The 19,586-nt window shown below is 36.8% G+C and overlaps 2 protein-coding genes across 3 annotated transcripts; both read right to left on the bottom strand.

Moving 5' to 3' along the window:
* Positions 1-5,906: 5,906 nt before the first annotated feature.
* LOC101532783 (olfactory receptor 6C2-like) lies at positions 5,907-10,464 on the bottom strand. Of its 2 annotated transcripts, XM_058673469.1 has the most exons (2): positions 9,458-10,464; positions 5,907-5,911 (listed from the first exon to the last, which is right to left on the bottom strand). In XM_058673469.1, exons 1-2 carry the CDS (start codon positions 10,350-10,352, stop codon positions 5,907-5,909), a joined length of 900 nt encoding a protein of 299 aa, XP_058529452.1. In that variant the 5' UTR covers positions 10,353-10,464. The 2 variants fall into 2 exon arrangements, with proteins under 2 accessions (XP_058529452.1, XP_004589853.2); XM_004589796.3 differs by lacking the exon at positions 5,907-5,911 and having other exon boundaries at positions 9,405-10,464.
* Positions 10,465-18,281: 7,817 nt separating this feature from the next.
* On the bottom strand, positions 18,282-19,220 carry LOC101533903 (olfactory receptor 6C2-like). The gene has a single exon (XM_004589633.3). It carries the CDS (start codon positions 19,215-19,217, stop codon positions 18,282-18,284), a length of 936 nt encoding a protein of 311 aa, XP_004589690.2. The 5' UTR covers positions 19,218-19,220.
* Positions 19,221-19,586: the final 366 nt, after the last annotated feature.

Below are 19,586 nucleotides of genomic sequence, written 5' to 3'. Positions count from 1 at the left end.
ATGTCGGCCATCTTGCGAGTCCATCTAGTCATTCTTTACCAATCCTTGAATTCCACTTGAGAACAATTTTTTGAACTTCAGTCCAGTAGTCTCTTTTGGAAAATTCTTTGAAATCTAGTAGCTGGGTGTATCCATCTACCCAACCTGAAACTGCCTTATATGCCCCAATTGCCAGTCATTATTGATTTCTGTCATGGCAGTTGCCCTGGAGAAACAAAAGTCTGTTGATCAGAAATTGATATTTTAAAACAACAGGAATAACAAATGTAAGTAATCATACCCATTGTACAAGTCAATGACTAACAAATGGTTATAGATTGAATGCTCACATTATTTTTATCAGACATATGTAAAACTATCTTGTTTACTATTTGTACTTCCTGATACTGATGTATCATTGGTTGTTTTTGAAAGCCTTCTGTGTTCATGGCTGTTATATTTTGCATTTTATGTTTGTTTATGTTTTTTTGCTTGCATTAAGCTATTTACTACTGAATGAAACCATACCACACAACTCCTACCACATCTGCTAATGTCTTACCAAAGAAATAAGTTTTTTTCTTGCTTTGCTCTATACATTGTATAAATGAATTGTTGAATCCCACTTTCTTTCTGGAGATAATAAATATATAATATAATAAATAAATGAGTACTAAATAAGATACAAATAGTAGATAACAAAATTATAAGTCAGCTTTGCAATACTCAGTTTGGGCCCATATCTCCTTAATGATGTTTTCCTCAGTTACTGCAAATGAATCACAAAACCCACAAATGAAATGTTTCTGATCAGTTTGCTATTTTTATTACATAAATAAATGAAATTGGATTTTTCCTGGAGACTCCAATGCAAAAGTAGTGAGACTGGAGCCCAACGTACTGGCTGAAACAGTCCCTTCTTAGTAGCGTGGGGACAGGGTTAGCCCCAATCATGTGTATACATTCTCACTTCATGCCACTCAGAGAAGTGCCTTTAGTCAGGATCTTGGTTTTTCTGAGAGCTGGAACTCTGAAAGATGGTAGGGTCACATGGGAGCCACTGCAATGGATCCCATTAAGAGCAGTGACACCCCAACTCAGGAACCTGCCTACCTCCATGGCGTCCCATTTTCTTCAGCTTAGGGACACCAAATGCTTCTCAGTGATATGAAACTCATTCCTATAAACTTTGGAAAAGATTAGGAGTTTATGAATGTAATTATTTCATTGTATTTTTAAATGCTATCATTTCATGAGAAAACCATCTGTTTTTATACAGTGAATGTCAAATTTGACAAAATAATTGACTCTGAAGTGTGACTAGCTGATATCTTTTTATTCTATTTTTTTCACATACCTAACCTTAGCACTGTAAGTAGAAGTTTCTAAAAATCTGGTACTATTCGCTGATAATCTTGAATATTTCATATCCTGAATCAGTGTGACTAGAGTTTGAGACATAGTTTTGTCAATGGATGGAAAAAATTTTTCTATGTGGCATCAATTCAATTTTAATATGAATAAGTTCCTTTGTTTAGTTTAAAAGTTTCCTTCCTTTTGACGTATCTAGACTCCAATCAAACCCCTAGAGAATGAAGTCACCGTCATGGAGAAAGGAGACTATTCCAGGGCTTTCTGGGGAGCTCCATGACATTTCCGAGAATTACAAGGACGCTGGGACTAGGTTAGCAGATCAAATGAAATAAGCAGGATGATTAGCAGCTCATCATGGCTGCTGTCTTTCTCTAGCTCTGACATAGTTCAGTAAAAACACACTGGCCACTCTGAATAACAACCTTTGTGTAAAAATATCTTCACTTTCACAATATAGAAGATTTCTCTTGTATAAAACACAGATAAAGTTCGAGAAAATTATTGACACTGAACTGTAACTGATATTTCTGATTTCCTTATAGCCTATGTGAGATTAAAATTTTTTTGAGATTATAGAGGTCATTATATAAATCTTGAATGAATGATTTATGTGTAGTTATGATTGTGCATATAAATATACATTGCTTTCACTTTAAACGGAGGGTGAGTTTATATCAGAGAAGAATCAGGCCACAGTCTGATAACGATCACTACTTAACATCATGGCTACTTTGCTTATTCAGAGTTTCTGCTTTCTTTTTCTTATTTTTTTTTTATTATGGAAGTATTTTATTTCATTTTAATTTTTTTCATTTTCTTTAATTTTGACAATCTTTACAAAGTTAATTAGGGCAAAAAGATTCAAGGGCTACAGGAAAGTGGGTAAGACTATTATTCCCATATTGTTTTTTTTTTTTAAGATTTATTTTATTTTTATTACAAAGTCAGATATACTGAGAGGAGGAGAGATAGAGAGGAAGTGAAGCTGCCGGGATTAGAACCAGCAGCCATATGGGATCAAGGCGAGGACCCCAGCCACTAGGCCACGCTGCCGAACCCCTCCCATATTGTTTTTTTACCTGTGTCTGGGGTAAAGGAGGAGATAAAGGGAGAAGCCCCACCCAGTCCAGAGTTTCTGCTTTCTACAAAATGTACAATCCACATATACATTTAGTTTTATATTTTAAATAGTTGCAAAATCACTGATTTCTATCAGGGTAGAAATGCAGAGCTGTTTCTCAAAAAGAAGTATGTTTTTTTTATCATAAAGAAATATTAAATGTGGGCATGGGAGTTTGATGTGGTGATTCTGCAGCTGCTTTGGATGTCAGCATCCTAGACGGGAGAGTGACTAACTTCAAATGCCAGCTCTGCTTCCATCTCTAGCTTCCTCTGAAGGCTTACTTGGGGATCCTTTTCACTCCTGTGGGAGACCAGGAAGGAGTTCAAGTCTCTAAGCTTGACTTGGTCAGCCCCAGCTGTTTTGGACATGTGGGGAGTAAATCAGCCTTTCAAAAAGTAAAACGAATAATAAGCTTACAAAATGCATATTTAAAAAAACCCTAAATACTAAACGTCAGAAGATATTTGCATATATATATATTTTAACTTGATTGGATATTACAATAACTGGACACTACATAATGTGTACTTGCATTGAAACATCACATAGTACCCTAAAATATGTAAAATTTTACATGGATGCCTATTACTTTTGAAAACGTTAAGAAAGAAAAGATAGGTAAAATCACAAAAATGTTACTTAAAGTTTCTGTGAGTCAACATACCTTCCACTGGATCTTTGGGAAGTATTTTTGTGCAGTGTACCAGGAAGGTGGATTCCTTCTGAAAATTCCTGATTGAATCTGATCGCTCCGCCTCATGGATTGTCACTCCATCTATTACCCTCAGAAACATCTCGGATCCCCAACATTTTCATCCATGACACATGGCCTAGGCTTCCTCATCAAGGGCTCTACCCATTCTAAACTGTTCTAAGTTTGAAAGTAATACAGTATTCAAAGATTTTGAGAAGCCAGGAACTCTCTCTGGTTTAATTAGTTGATATTCTGATTCCTAAGGAAAGGGTAAGTTTTTGCTTAAATAGATAAATGCTTATTTCATTTGCCAAAGCAGAACTGATAGGCATTTATAAAAGGGACCTTGGTGACCAATTTTCTAAATCACTAATGAATCTTATGTGTAATGAACTTGGCAGAAATCCCAAAAAGTGTAGCAGGAGAGGGAGATTGCCAGAAAGCAGCCCATACAAGCCAACAGCATTAAAAATAAGCTGCTAAGGGTGTGCACTGGGGCCTGGTGGGCTAAGCCACAGCGTGGGATGCTGGCATAGTCCAAAAGGGGTTGCCTGCTTTGGAGACCCCGAGAGTCAGCTCCTATCCAGCTCCTTGCTAATGTACCTGAGACACAGCCCATGGACGGAGTACTTGAATATCTGCTACACATGTGAGACTCGAATGAGATTTCTTCCTGGCTCCTTTTGTGGTCTGGCTGAACTCTTGCTATTGAAAGCATTTGGGAGACTGAATCAATCAGCAGCAGAAAGGTCTCTGTCTCGGCTGTCTTGCCTGTTAAAGAAATAAACACTGAAAAAATACCAGATGACAAAGTGTGTGTGTCTTTTCATTTGCTCCTCATCTCAGGTGGCTATAAGAAGGTTGGAGTAGGACCCGGGGTGGTAGCCTAGTGGTTAAAGTCCTTGGCTTGTGTGTGCCAGGATCCTATATGGCCATTGGTTTGTGTCCTGGGTGCTCCACTTTCCTTCCAGCTCCCTGCTTGTGGCCTGAGAAAGCAGTTGAGGATGGCCCAAAGCCTTGGGACACTGCACCCACGTTGGAGATCCGGAAGAAGCTCCCAGCTCCTGGCTTCAGATTAGCTCAGCTCAGCTCCAGCCAGAAGATCTTCGTCTCTCCTTCTCTCTGTAAATCGGACTTTCCAATAAAAATAAATAGGCTTTAAAAGAAAAAAAAACCCAAACGAAGACTGGAGTACAGTGTTCCTCCTTATTACATGTTTAATTAAAATAAAAAATACATGAGTAAGCACTAAGCTAGTGATAATTATCCAAGCTATTTTCCAGTAACTTTTTTAGCTTTTTGCTGTATCTCATCCTTCCACAAATAGTTTTACAAATTTTAAGCTAAATCCTAGGTTTAGAATGTCAGAAGTAAAGTGATTATAAGTTTCTATTATCAGAAATGTTGAACTGCCGGACTCAGAACCCTAACCATGAAAAGACAGAAGACAGAACAAGTCAATCAACCACCTCAGCTATATGTTGGCAGTGAAAAACTGGGCAAACAGAGACTCTATGATGGATTATGTCAATCAGTGGATTCTTCAACGACCTCATTGTGCTTGGAGTGGCGAGATTGGCAGCGATTCATAACTGGTGAACTCTCAAAACCACTTGAGCAAGAATCTCAGAGCATGCCCCACATCCGGGACCTGGGGTGGGAGGGAACCTGGGTGGGGCTTCTCCCTCCCCCTTTACTTCAGATACATGAAAGAAACAATATGGAAATAATAGTCTTACCCACATTCCTATATCCCTTGAACCTTTTTACCCTAATTAACTATGTAAAGATTGTCAAAAATATAATTAAAAAAATGGGAAAAAAAGAAGTCTTAGCTTTTACATTCTGTTATCAAAATTCTCTCCAAATGGCCATACCGCTTTCTATATATAATTTTAGTTTGAGTGTTTTTGTGTTAACATTAATTTTAGCAAGTCTTACTATTATTTTAAGCCAACGAACATTTCTGTTCTCATATATTTGAAAACACTTTTTTCTGTCATTTTAATTAGGCCTCAGATTTGTTTACATTATTTAAAAATTATAGTAAATCCTGTTGCCCCTTTAGAGATAATAAGTTGCTGGCATATGTTTTTGCCATTTAATAATTTATAAAATGATTTTTAAGTCTTACATCGTATTTTCCACATTCATTTGCCTCTTCAAAAAAGTGTTTGTTCCTCTTCATGTTGACTGCAGGCAATGCCATCTGCCCTAGTAGTGACGCTGCCTGGACTTGGGGTAGTTGAAGCTTTCTGAGAGGAATTGCTTGACACTGTTACAAAAATTGTTTGATTTGAAGAGGAAGGGAGACAGGGAAGAAGGGAATGAAAGGGAGGAGGGAGAGAGGGAAGGAATGAAAAAGGGGAAGAGAGAGAGAAAGAGAGAGAGAGAGAGAGAGAGAGAGAGAGAGAGAGAGAGAGAGAGACCTTTGATTTGCCTCTTCAAGCCCCAATGATGAAAGCATGAACTCTAGAGTCCTATCTAGGTCCCTCGTAAGGAGGGTAGGGGGGTCCAAGCACTGGGGCCATCATCCTTTGCTTTCCCAGGAGCATTAGCAGGAAGATAGAAGAGATCTGAACTGGGATATGGGGTATAAGTGTCACAAGAAGTAGCTTAACTGACTGTGCCACAACATGACCCTGAGCATTATATTATCAATGCGTCTTTTTTTTTAAAGATTTATTTTTATTGGAAAAGCGGATATACAGAGAGGAAGATCTTCCATCTGATGGTTCACTCTCCAAGTGACAGCAATGGCTGGTGCTGATCCAATCCGAAGCCAGGAGCCAAGCCAGGAGCATTTCCCGGTCTCCCATGCGGGTGCAGGGTCCCAATGCATTGGGCCGTCCTCAACTGCTTTCCCAGGCCACAAGCAAGGAGTTGGATGGGAAGTGGGACCGCCGGGATTAGAACCAGCGCCCATATAGGATCCTGGCGCATGCAAGGTGAGGACTTTAACCACTACGCTATCTCTCCAGGCCCATGAATGTGTCTTTTTGAGGGTGATGCCTTGTCTACATATAACTCTTAGCATTATCTGTATTTCCTGTTATGTATTTCTTGCCATTATGTTGAATTTAATATTAGTGTATACATATAAGGGATGTGAAAATTTTAAGTGCACAACTTAGTGAATTTTGTCATAAAATTATATAATCATAAGGAAGAAGAAAATTGTTTTAAAATAGAAATATGAATTTTTTTTAAAAGAATGGAGAGTGTCACAAATGGTAACTGTGTGGGCAATCATCTAAATATTTCTGCATTGTTAAGAAAGATGATTGCCTAAACTAACAATAATAATAATACCAAAAATAAGTAACACCCATGGAACAAATGCTAGGCTAGTAGAACACTTTCACAATGCTATCTTATATGGGCAGTACAATGATGTTTCGGTTAGACTGTGGCAACCTGAAAATGTATATTCTAAATCCTGAAGCATCAACTCAAACAAAAACACAAGATGGGTGGCCCATCCAAGGCGCTGTGGCAAGAATAACGTTGTGACGCTCTCAAATCTATGAACATGTTGTCTTACCTGGAAAAGGGCATAAAACATGTATGCAGGTGGAATTAAATAGAGAAAAAAATTGTGGATTATCCACACAGATCCAATACAATACAGGAATACATAAGGACAAAAGTTGAAGAGAATCAGAGGAAGTTTAGACCATGTGAAACCAAGAAATGCGGTGTTGCTGGAGGTAAATGGAATCATTTAGACAAGCACTAAGGATGTATTGGGCAATCTAGGAGAGTCCAGGAAGTAGTTTTTCCTGTAGGTCATACAGAAGAAAGCCTAGAGGCTTTGCCCTGATTTTTTTTTTAAGATTTACTTTTATTTTCTTACTGGAAATGCAAATATACAGAGAGAAGGCAAGACATAGAAAGATCTTCCACCCACTGGTTCACTCTCCAGCTAGCTGCAATGGCTTGAGCTAAGCTGATCTGAAGCCAGGAGCCAGGAGCTTCTTCTAGGTCTCCCATGCAGGTTCAGGGTCCCAAGGCATCAGGTCATCCATGACTGCTTTCCCAGGCCACAAGCAGGGAACTGGAGCAGTTAGGACATGAACTGGAGCCCACATTGGAACCTTGGCAGATGCAAGGTGAGGATTTACCTACTAGGCGATTGTGCTGGGCCCTCTGCCTTGGTTTCAACCCCATGAGATTTAACCCCATGGTGGCATTCTTATCTAAAGAAAGATTAGGTGATACTTCAATGGTTTTATTTTTTAAAAATTTTTTTTTCCTTCATTTTACAGGGTCCCATGTGATGGCTCAATGGCTGGATCCTTGCCTTGCAAGTGCCCGGATCTCATATGGGTATTGGTTCGTGTCCCAGCTGCTCTACTTCTCATCCAGCTTGTGACCTGGGAAGCCAGTGAAGGATGACTTGGGGCCTTTGAGCCCTGCGTCCACTTTGGAGACCTAGAGGAAGCTCCTGGCTCCTGGCTTCAGAACAGTTCAGTTCTGTCCGGTGTGGCCCCTTGGGGAGCTAATCATTGGATGGAAGATCTTTCTCTCTGACTCTTCGAATATTAATTCAAAACTAGTTGAATCCTATATATTAGCAATAGAGAAAAAGAGCTTGAAATTAAAACAAACAAGCAATGACATTCAAAATATGAAACACAATTTTGAACCTGACAGAAGATAGCGAAGCTCTCTATCCTAAAAACAAGAAATTTTTTGCTGAGAGAAATTAAGAAGATGGTAAAAATTGGAAAGAAATGTTGTATTCCTGAATATGGAATAATTGTATCAGTTTTTCACTTATATTCAAATTGATCCACAGATTGATTGCCATAAAAAAATCTAGTATGTTTTAATTGTGGTAGAACACTTAACTGCCAGTGAAAACAAAATCCAGTAGCCAGAACAAATTTGAGAAAGGAGAATATAATTGGAAAAGTAACAATGCCTCATTTTAGGCATTTATTATTTATTGCATGACCATGGTAATCAAGACAGTGGTTTGGTAGAAAGAGTAAAAACTGGCAGGATAACGGAAAAACAAGGTGTAAGGCAATTCATTGGTGATAGGATGGCCTAGTGAACGAATGGCTCAGGTCATCTGCTGATTTCCCAGGTGCATTAGCAGGGAGCTGGAGAGGAAGTGGAGCAGCCAGGACTCAAACCTACATCCAAATGGGATACTGAAATAGTAGGAGGTGGTTTAATCGGCTGCGTTCCAAAGCCGACCCCAAATTAGCTTTTAAATTTGGATTTCTTTTTAAATTGTTTAATATGTATATTGATACTTTGGTTTACTTGATTTCTAGTGAAATTAGAAATTTATTGATTCACTTAGCTACATTTAAAGTTATTTTCTATTTTAGCAATTAAATATATTCCTTATTCTTCATAACTAAATTGTTCAACTGCACCTAACGTTTTGGCATCAGACTTACAAATTCACATCTTACTAGATATGACCCTTTTACTCACTTTTATGCTATATATTCTGAATCTTTTAATTATAGTCTTAGCTATTTCACAAGTTCACATATATTTTACGTGTAATGAGAAAAGCTCACGATCCTAAATGTCAAACTCTACTTTTATTTGGACAAGCATTTTCTCTTTATTTCATAAATATATTATATCACTTCTTGAAAATGGCACTTAAATCTTAGAAATTTATATGTGTAAATACTTCAAAAAGTTTGCGAAAAAATGGAATTATACAGTAAGTTGTTTGGTTGGAAAAGAAACTAGCCTTTTAATCCATTTTTGTACTAACTGTAGTATCTTTATAGAAATTTTTAGTGAAGCTAAGTAAGTTAAGGGATATAATTTTTTTGTCCTTGTCTTGAATTCTGTCTGCCAAGGGGACACTTTAACTTCTCTGATTTAGTCATTGACACTATTCAGTAAAATTCAAGTTGGAAGAGATAGCAGTCACTCTAAATTATTTTAAGTGCAAGCAAATGTAAGACAGGTTATTTTCTTGTTGAATTTGTACCATTTTGCTTGACTTTCAATTTTTGTTGCTACATTAGAAGTGAAATCAAGGTAACATACCACAAAAATACTATTACATTTTCTTATTAGGAACTTACCCTGAGAGTAGTTTGCATGATATTAAGAGAATAAACTTTGGTAGTGAAAAATATTTCTTCCAAGTGTAATAAATGTTTAAGAATGTTGACCTGAATAGAGACTAGATCAGAAAGAGACAAATAGAATTGAAGCTCAAGGGTTTATGCTTAGCTTGATATTTTACCTCTAGACTTGAATCTTTTTCTTTGAGAACGATGCAATTTTTTTGAAGGAGACACTGAATGCTTGTCTCACTTGCTGGTTTCTTAGCGTGTAAATGAATGGGTTCAACATGGGAGCAATGGATGTCATCAACACTGCCACACCCTTGTTGATGGCCACAGACTTCTTTGCTGAAGGTTTGACGTAGATAAAGATACAGCTTCCATAGGTGATGGAGACCACAATCATGTGGGAAGAGCAGGTGGAAAAGGCCCTTTTCCTTTGCTGGGCAGAAGGGAACCTCAGAATGGTCTTGATGATGTGTATGTAGGACAAAACCACACACACTAGAGTCAGAATGAAGGTCAGCACGGCACAGACGATCACCAGCTGTTCTATGAGCCATGTGTCAGAGCACGAGATCTTCAAGATAGGAGAGGCATCACAGAAAAAGTAATCGATTATGTTTGAGTCACAGAATTTCAAGTTGAGGAACAGGGTGAGCGGTGGAAGTATGATCAACAAACCAGCCACCCAACAGCCAAGGACCAGGCTCCTGCACACTCTGGTGCTCATGATGGTCACATAGTGCAGGGGCTTGCAGATGGCCACATAGCGATCATAGGACATAATGGCCAGGAGGAAAAATTCCGTTACTCCAAAGATGTCTGTAAAGAACACTTGAATGACACAAACACTGTAAGTGATTGACCTGTCACCTGTTGCAATGTTGTACAAATATCTGGGAATGCAAGCAGATGTAAATGAAATTTCTAATAAGGCAAAATTTTGTAGGAAGAAGTACATGGGTGTTTGGAGGTGGGAGTCCAAAAAGGTGAGTGATATGATGGTCAGATTCCCTGTTATACTCAACATGTAAGTGAGGAACAGAAACACAAACACTGGAATCTGAAGTTGAGGGTCATCGGTCAGTCCCAACAGGATGAAGGTTGTTATGGTGTAGTTTCTCATCACTGATGACTTAATCTTATACAATCTTATTTATTTTATATAATCAAATGAATGAATGAATTATATTCCACTGGTAAAGTTTCTGGTATTTTTCTTGGGTAAGGAGTATCAAGGCCAAATAGCAATACACAGTGACAACAAGCTAAATTCATATGTTGTGTTTCCTCTATGCAGTAATGGGCTTACTACCACATTGCTTAATGCATTTTTAATAATTGGAAAAATTGCTCATTATCCAAATTTCCTTGTTTGCTTTTTGTTTATAATCAACACTCAAGACAAAAATGATTCTAATTTGACATTTGTGTCAGAACGTCTCACAATTTAAAAAACTTTTTGTTCTTTCTAGGATTGCTTCTCTTTCAAGGTGACTATGAAATTGTAATCATTTTTGTGACTTAAAATATTTGTACTAAGCACATGCTTATGTTATTTTTTTCCACATAGTTGGCTCACTCCATGCACAGTCCTGTTTTTCTGCTGGTATGCAGTTTAAATTCCACGTCCTCTGGGACATACCACACAGAGAGTACTTTAGTATATAACTTATCTGGTACATGTGAAGAAATCTTCAGTCCAAGGATATATAGCTGAAAAACAAAAAAAATATGTTTCTCTAAGCTTTCAGTCTCTTATGTATGAAAAATATGTAGGTTTGTGTACTGCTGCTCATCTTGGGGTTTGGAGAAGGGTGTTTGGTTTTGCCTTTTTTTTTTGTTGGTTAGCATTTGGAACAGGATTCTTGTTAGTTAATGTTCGTATCATGAAATTTCTGTGCTTATATAATTATCTTCTAAGCTAAATGAACTGGTAACTGTATTCTCTCCACTATGTGTTAGCTCTAATGTATACAAATATTGTGTCTTTGTTAATGGAGATATTTGAGTCAAACCAGACGTCAACAAATTTACACTACTCAATACCTAACTTTTATGTGCTATTCATCTTAAAATATGTTGTAAACAGTTTACATCTCATAAATGCACTTATATCCCTTCATTTCATTTCAACTCACTGTATTTGTACCTGCCAATTTTAAATGTCTCCTTATTTTTGTAATTGCTATTTCAAAATTTTACTTACATTAAAATTAAGAATTACAAGTTTTAAACCAATTTCCAGCGTGCTTTATTTCTTTGCTTCATAATTGTGATAATGTCTACAGCCAGCATGTTTTAATAAACTAACAGTAATTCTTAGAAATTTAAGGAAAAAGGATCTATTTATTTCAAACTTTGTGCATTTACCAACACAACATATACAAAATTTACATTTCCTTCAGTTTCTTATAATTATGTTATGGTATCCATATGAAAAATCTTTAAAATACAGCTATGGTGTAAAGTGAACTAATACATTGCTATGTTATTATGCAATAGTATTAAGTGAGTTAATATTGCTATTTGACCTAAGTTTTGTTTTGATCTTTCCTCACACAATTACACCCTGGAATGATTATCTGCTCAGTTCACATTTAAGATCTTCCTCCTTGTCTTCTGCAGTTGGAATTTTTTTCCCCTAGATTTTCTGCTTCTGCTCCTATGTAAATATTTTTATAGTATTTTAAATGAAAATTAATCAATTTGTGATTTGCACTAACAGTTATTCTGTGGTTTTTCCATGCTGTCCTACTCTATTTTATTGCCACTTGTTCAATTAAAATGTTCACTTTCTTCAGAAATCTGGAATGGTCACCTGATCATTATAATAGCTGATAGTCTAATCCAGTAAGTCACTGGGAAGGAGTGATGATGTTTTCTTGAAATTCTGAAACAATCTTAAGGGAAAATAGGGAAACACTGTAATTACTACAATGGCTATTTTAATTGAAAAAATAAAAGCAACATCCAAAGAAATACAACTGAGAAATATTGGTGGAACTTTACATAATCACTAAAATAAGTACATCTCATTTTGTTAATTCACAGCAAAATTTTCAGAGAACATCTACATTTAGAGCTACCAAACGCTAGCGTACATGAAATAGCCATAGTACTTACTCTTTTGGCACTGTGTAATAGCTTCAGATGATGCTTTTAGTTGCAAGAGTCCTAAGGCAGCAGTGCTAAGTAGAAAGACCGATGTGAAACCTTCCCGGCCATTTGTGATCTCCTACTCAACCTGACCAGTGCACTTCCAGGGCCAGAACTCCTGAGTGTTTTTCCTCAAGAACTGTGGTCTTGTTTTTGTCTAGGAAATACTTTCCTCTTTACCTGGCCGAAAATATATTGTTTGAAACATTATTGCCTTTTGGTTTCAAGGCATGTACATCATCGTCTCTGCATAGTCTGAGCCACATGGACACTGTGAAGATTCAAATTTGATTTACTTGCTAAATTTGAAACTAAATAGTAAACAACTAAGTCCTTCGTGACACCGTAATGAGTCTTTTCTGTAACAAACTTGAGCCAAATCCTGGAAAAAGCTTAAGGAGGGGCAGTGTCCTGGGGGAGACAAAGATGCAACCTTAATGACAGGTACACAAAAGGTCAAGAGATAATTGCAAAAAGGCAAGATGATCAAACACAAGCCCATCTTGCATTTTCTCACTTTCATGTACACAAGCTGAAAAAACACATCATGCCATCTTCTACTTTTTGCCAAAATCACTAAAAACATAATAAAAATGGGAAAATATTGGACAACACATAACAAGTGATTTTATTTTGTATTTTAAAGAAATACATTCATACTTACAGGAATGTTTTAAAATAAATTTATATTATTTAATTTGGTATTTTTTCACCCAATTGATAAACTACTTTCTATGATTTTCAGAAATCATAGAAGATACAGTGATACATAAAACATCTGTTGAATAGTTGTTTGTATTTTAAACCACTCTTAATTTTTAATAAACGTAAAATGAGCACTGTTACATAAGAGTAATCATATTGAATTCTGTGATTGTATCATCACACATATTAAACTTCTAGGGATTTTCTTTATAGCTAGCAGTTGCTGAAGAAAGTATGTTTGCACATGTTACTAGATATAGAAATTGAAAATTAAAACGCATTCTTACTCTGAGGATTTCATATTAAATTTCCAAAGTACCCCTCAAACAGATTGCAGTAAATTATATTTAAAAATTTACTCTTAGTTTAATGCTTGTAGCTATATTTAATGACTACATATTATGTGAAAAATTTTCCATCAGCTTTCCATTTCTTTGAATTGTGTGCTTATCCTGTTTAGATTTAGAGAAATTCATTCTATGTTCCATAAAACTTACAAACTTTTTAATAGGTTGTAGATGTTCATGTTAATTTCTGTGTCCTTATATTTCATTTTTACAACAATTATATCTACCTTTTAATAACAAATATGTTATTTATGATAATTTTGTATCTTTTGTCTTATATATAAAGGGAAATTTACCTAATACAACATTTTATTTTTATCGTGATTATTATCCAAACACTTTAACACAAATATTTTAGATTTATATAAATTCTAAAAATTACAGTCGAAAGAAAATATCCACAATGTAAATTAGAATATTTTTTCTTCTCCACATCCACACCAGCAGGTGCTGTAAAAATCACATGTTCTCTTTGATACAAGGCAACATACAAAATACAAGATCAATAGCCACATAGGTAAATATTTATATAAATATATTCATCAAGGGGAACTGTATAATGGAAACTTGTATACCAAGAAGTGAAGATACAGTGCAGTATCCCAAATAAAAGAAGGGACAATAGGATGCTGGACTTTCTATCATTGTCTATATCTACAATGTCATGAACACTTAAATAGCAGAATGATGTACTTGTGACTGAAAGACTACACTATTGTAACAGTACAGTGGAAAACAGAGGCAGGTAGGGTAAATGGGAATGTGGAAGGATGAATTCCTGAGCCTATGGAACTGTATCATTAAAATTTAAAAATTAAAAAAAAATAGAATATATTTCAACCTAGTTATAATAAAATATGACATGAAAGTTGTAGAATATAAAAAATACCACATTCAAGGGCAGCAAATTTGAAACGCACATTTTAGAAGACATATGATGAACCCCAGTTATATCATGAGTTTAAGTGACTACAAAAAAATTGAATAAAAAGAAGAAAATAAAACAACTTTTTGATAAATGGTACTTAGAAAATTGGATATTCACATCAGAAGAATGAAACTAAATCCCTGTATTTGAACATTTAAAAAAAAAGCTCAAAATGAAAACTGAAATTATTAGAAGAAAACATCAAGACATGTTTTAGAGTTTAGAAGAAACAGGACTTTTTTGATTAGACCCCAAAGGCATACATAATAAAAGTAAATGTAGATGCATAGAATATCATCATACTCAAGTGCTTCTGATAGCAAAGCAAAGTATCAACAGAGTGAGGAGGAAAAGAGACAGGGACACGCCTGTGTTTAATGCAGAACTTTTCATAACAGCTAGGAGGTGTGAAAATCACAAGTGTTTATCCACTGATGAATAGATAAAGAAAATGTAGTTTACACATATGAATGAATATTACTGGAAAGTAAGAGATGGAATTAAGCCATGTGTAACAATGTGGATGGAGCTGCAGGAGACTGTATAATAGAAATAACCAAGCACACAATGACAAATATTACATAATCTCACTCATGTTGCGTTTAGGTGATGCCATGGAAGTTGAAAAGCTAAGTATTGGTATGAGAAGCTTGGGAGAGAAGATTGATTTACAGTAGTAGGTTATAGCTAGACAGAATTAGGTCTAGGGCCTGGCACAATGGTACAATGGCTAAATCCTCACTTTTCAAGTGCTGGAATCCCATATGGGCACCGGTTTGTTTCCCAGGTGCTCAACTTCCACCCAGCTCCCTGCTTTTGGCCAGGAAAAGTAGTGGAAGATGACCCAAAACCTTGGGTCCCCTGTACCGATGTGGAGACTCAGATGAAGCTCCTGACTTCTGGCTTAGAGTCAGCTCAGGTCTGATGGTTGTGGACATTTGAGGAGTGAACCAGTGGACAGAAGATCTCTCTCTGTTTCTCTCCTTCACCCCATAAATCTGATCTGCCTTCCCAATAGAGATAAATTAGAATAAGAAGGTCAGGGGGGCTACTGCACTGTACGATAAAAACCGCTATTGTTCATTTGCAGTGTATTTCTCCAGAAGATAGGATGTTTGAGTGTCTCTAAGGAAATATCAAATGCTTATTAAACTAAATGAATACTAAATTTTATTAAATGATTATTAAATATTATGAAAAGATTAGTATGTTTTCCCTGACTAGACACTGAACACTGTAGACTTGCAAAAATGTTCCATAACAATCCCATAAATATGCACCAGTTAAATCGAATGTTTTTAATGCAAAAGTAATAAAAGCCTAAGTCTGGATGAATCTATCCATAACATCATGTAGTGCTCATCTCTTGCCCATGGTTTGCTAATGAGATTCTCTTTCTGGCTGTTGCTATCTGTCTCGGTCTCTTAAATAATCATAATGTGTTCTTGATGAGTTATATATGTCAATTTTTGTGGATGTGTTTGAGAACAAATAAGACATAGAAAGAGGGACAGATGGACAGTCAATAAGGCCAATGCTGAGCTGAGGGTAGAGTCAGGAGCCGGGAATTCCATTCAGATCTCTTAATTAAGTAACAGGAATACATCCATGCTGCTTCCCAGGGTTTCCATTTGCAGGAAAACTGGAGACAGGGGTCTAAATAGTGTTGAACCTAGGCACTCTGAGAGGTCCACAGGCATCTCTCGCTTTTTTAAAAAATGTATTTATTTTTATTGGAAAGGTGGATTCACAGAGAGAAGAGGAGACAAAGAGAAAGATCTTCCATTTGTTGGTTCACTCCCCAAGTGGCTGTAACTGCCAGAGCTGAGCAAATCTGAAGCCAGGAGCTAAAAGCCGCTCCAGGTCTCTCACATTAGTGCAGAATCCCAAGGCTTTGGGCCATCCTGGACTGCTTTCCCAGGTCACAAGCAGGGAGCTGGATGGGAAGCAGGGTTGTCGGGATTAGAACCAGCCACCCATATGGATCCAGGGGTATTCAAAATGAGGACTTCAGACACTAAACTACTGCACCTAGCCCATGTTACAAGTTTTGATGTACTGTGTTGACGCCTTCATTTGTTTTAAGCAATTTTTAAGAATTTCCTCTGATTTCTTCTATAACCTATTTTTCATTTAGTAGCATGGTGTTCAGTTTGCACCTATGTCCATGTTTTTTGGGGTATTTTGAATTGCTAGTTTCCAGTTGCACTCCATGATCCTCTGAGAAGATGCATGGTATGATTTTGATTTTTAAAAATTGGCTGAGGCTCATTTTGTGGCCCATAATGTGTTCCATCCTGGAGCAGGTCCTGTGCATTCATGTCAAATAAAGGATTGTCCTGCATCTGTGGGATGGAAAGTTCGACAGATACCAAATAAGTCTACTTGTTCTATTGTCTGCATGAATCCTGTGTTCTGCTTGCTGAATTTCAGTCTCATAGATCTGCCCATTGAAGTGATTGGTGTGTTTAGGCCTCCCACTTTTATCGCCTTGGAATCAATGTCTTTCTTTAAATCCACTAGCGATTATTTCATGTAGCGAGGTGCCCTGGCATTTGTTGTATCTTTTCTTTCTGTTCAGCCAAAGAGAGCTTGGTTATGATGTGCCATGGCAAGGATCACTTCTGGTGGGGTTTATTTCGGGTTTGCTGCCTGTCCTGTTTTAGGATCCCCTTTCTTTCTGCATCTTATGATAGTGATCTCCCCTTCCTACTTGTCCACCGGTGGAGTTCTGATCTCCAATGAAATATAACTTAAGCATTTATTTTTTCATTTATGCTTTTGATTCTTCCTCTACTCTGAATGACCACTGTGTGTTCCAGTCTCACAAAGCGTTTATGTTTTCTTAATGGTGAGGGAGGAGATTTCAAGGTTGAAGATCGAAAGACATAAAAATTCAGCCCTGCTGAATATTGTTGAAAAGTCTCCAAATCTTTGCATCGAAAAAAATGTACATTTAACTTATAAAAATGTGTATCTGGAGTAATAATAATGGTGTATTATAGAATACTGGCTCATTTTTCAGGGTTACTAGATACATGTGAAAGTGTGTGTTATTGAGCAGACATCAAATATGTGTTTTCTCAGTTGCTGATGATTGGTATAATTGGGTTATAACATATAATGAGATCCATAGTTTGGGCAATGGAATTCCAACTTCAGCACTTTCAACTGATAGAAAATTGTTAGGGAGCAAAGCATCCAATTCTCAGGAATATGGAATAAACAGATTAGAGAATTGCAATGGTGAGACTATTCTGATAGGGACCAAGCATTGTCGTATAAATGACCTCTCCGATAACTAAAGTACAGGTTTACAGTGACAATGTTTTTCATGAATGTGAAAGGAACTCATGCTTCTATAACCATATCCTTGGATTCAGCCAATTGTGAAAATATTTGGAAAACGATTAATGCCTGAAACGAACATGTGAAAGGCTTATTCCTCCCTTTGTTATTTCCTAAATAATACAACACAATTACACTGTTTCAGACATGCTAAGTAGACTAGGCTGCCATGAAGTTTACAGGGAGATGTACTTAACCTCTGATTTGAGTATCCACAGGTTTTGCTACCTGTTAGAGTTCCTGATTCTGATCTATTGATCTGGAGGGAAAGCTGCATTTTAGAACTCTACGTGAAATCCGAGATTTTCTCAAGGGTTGGCATAAAAATAAATAATAAGAACCAGAACTAGTTCTGAGTGCTAGGATGGATTGCTTGTTTTTTTTTGTTTCCTTTTAAATTTTAAAAAGATTTGCTAAGATGCAAAATCCTTGTTTTGCTTGCTAGAAATGTATTCTTTCTTGTTATTGAAAAATCTTGACAGATTTTTGTGGTTAGGAAACAAGTTGACATTTTGAAGATACAACTTAAGTTCAAATGAAATGATTCCAAAGACATTAGCAAATACCGTTACTTCTTTAAAAACAATGAGATTCTTTTGAGTGAGTCACTGAGGGCCTGCTTCACCTGCTGGTTCCTCAGTGTGTAGATGAAGGGGTTCAGCATAGGAGCGATGGAAGTGGTGAGCAGCGTCACCCCCTTGTTAGCCCTCACTGACTCCTTCGCCGAAGGCTTCACGTAGATGAAGATGCAGCTTCCGTAGGTTATCGAGATGACGATCATGTGGGAAGAGCAGGTGGAAAAGGCCTTTTTCCTTTGTGTGGCAGAAGGGAATCCTAAAATGGTCTTGATGATGTACAGATAAGATAGACTCACACACACCAGGGTCATTATAAAGGCCAACACAGCACTGACTATGATCACTTGCTCTATCAGCCACGTTTCTGTGCATGAGATCTTAAGGAGGGGATATGCATCGCAGATATAATGGTCAATAACGTTGGAGTCACAGAATTTGACGTTCAGTCCCAGGCTGAGGGGTGGGAGTATGATCAACAAGCCAGCTACCCAGCAACCAAGGATGAGTCTGCTGCACATCTGGCTGTTCATGATGGTCACGTAATGCAGTGGTTTGCAGATGGCGACGTAGCGGTCATAGGACATGATGGTGAGGAGAAAAAACTCTACGACCCCGAGCAGATCAGTGAAAAAAATCTGAATCATGCAATTATTATACGTGATTGTCTTGTCACCGGTTGATATGTTGTATAAGTATCTGGGAATACAAGCAGTTGTAAATGAGATTTCTAGGAAGGAGAAATTTTGTAGGAAAAAGTACATGGCAGTTTTAAGGTGTGAGTCCACAAAGGTGAGGAAGATGATGGTCAGGTTGCCGGTTACACTCAACATGTAGGCGAGAAACAGAAAGATGAAAGTCACAACCTTCAGTTGTGGGTCATCAGTCAGTCCCAGGAGGACAAATGTAGTTACTGTGTGGTTTTTCATAACTGAATCCTAATACTCAGTCTGCAATTATAATTCAGAGGTATCTGCTATGAGAGGTGTGGTGTTGATATTACATTGCAATAATGAGTTGCTCAAGAACTATGCAAAATCATACAGCACACAATTCTTTTCTTCATTTATAAATAGTATAATTACATTAGTAGCACAAGTTCCATTACTGCTTTGGAGTAATCTAGGGGATATTTAAAAATTGAATTATTGAATGTATTCCACACTGCAAAAATAATGAGTTCTTTTATTCCCCGCTCTTTCAATTTCTTACTTGTGTTTTTTATTTTAACACTGGTTACAATTATTATTTTTGTTGAGCTAATTCCAATAGACAAATTTATAACTTCTTGAGCATTT

Source organism: Ochotona princeps, chromosome 15, assembly GCF_030435755.1.
Source record: "Ochotona princeps isolate mOchPri1 chromosome 15, mOchPri1.hap1, whole genome shotgun sequence".
In the NCBI taxonomy this organism is placed as follows: domain Eukaryota; kingdom Metazoa; phylum Chordata; class Mammalia; order Lagomorpha; family Ochotonidae; genus Ochotona; species Ochotona princeps.
The sequence above is the reverse complement of the archived record's forward strand: the minus strand, read 5'-3'. Positions and strand labels throughout refer to the sequence as shown.

Bases quoted from the DNA above. Each gene is read 5' to 3' on its own strand.
- LOC101532783 (XM_004589796.3), bottom strand. From the start codon at position 10,352: ATGAGAAACTACACCATAACAACCTTCATCCTGTTGGGACTGACCGAT.
- LOC101533903 (XM_004589633.3), bottom strand. From the start codon at position 19,217: ATGAAAAACCACACAGTAACTACATTTGTCCTCCTGGGACTGACTGAT.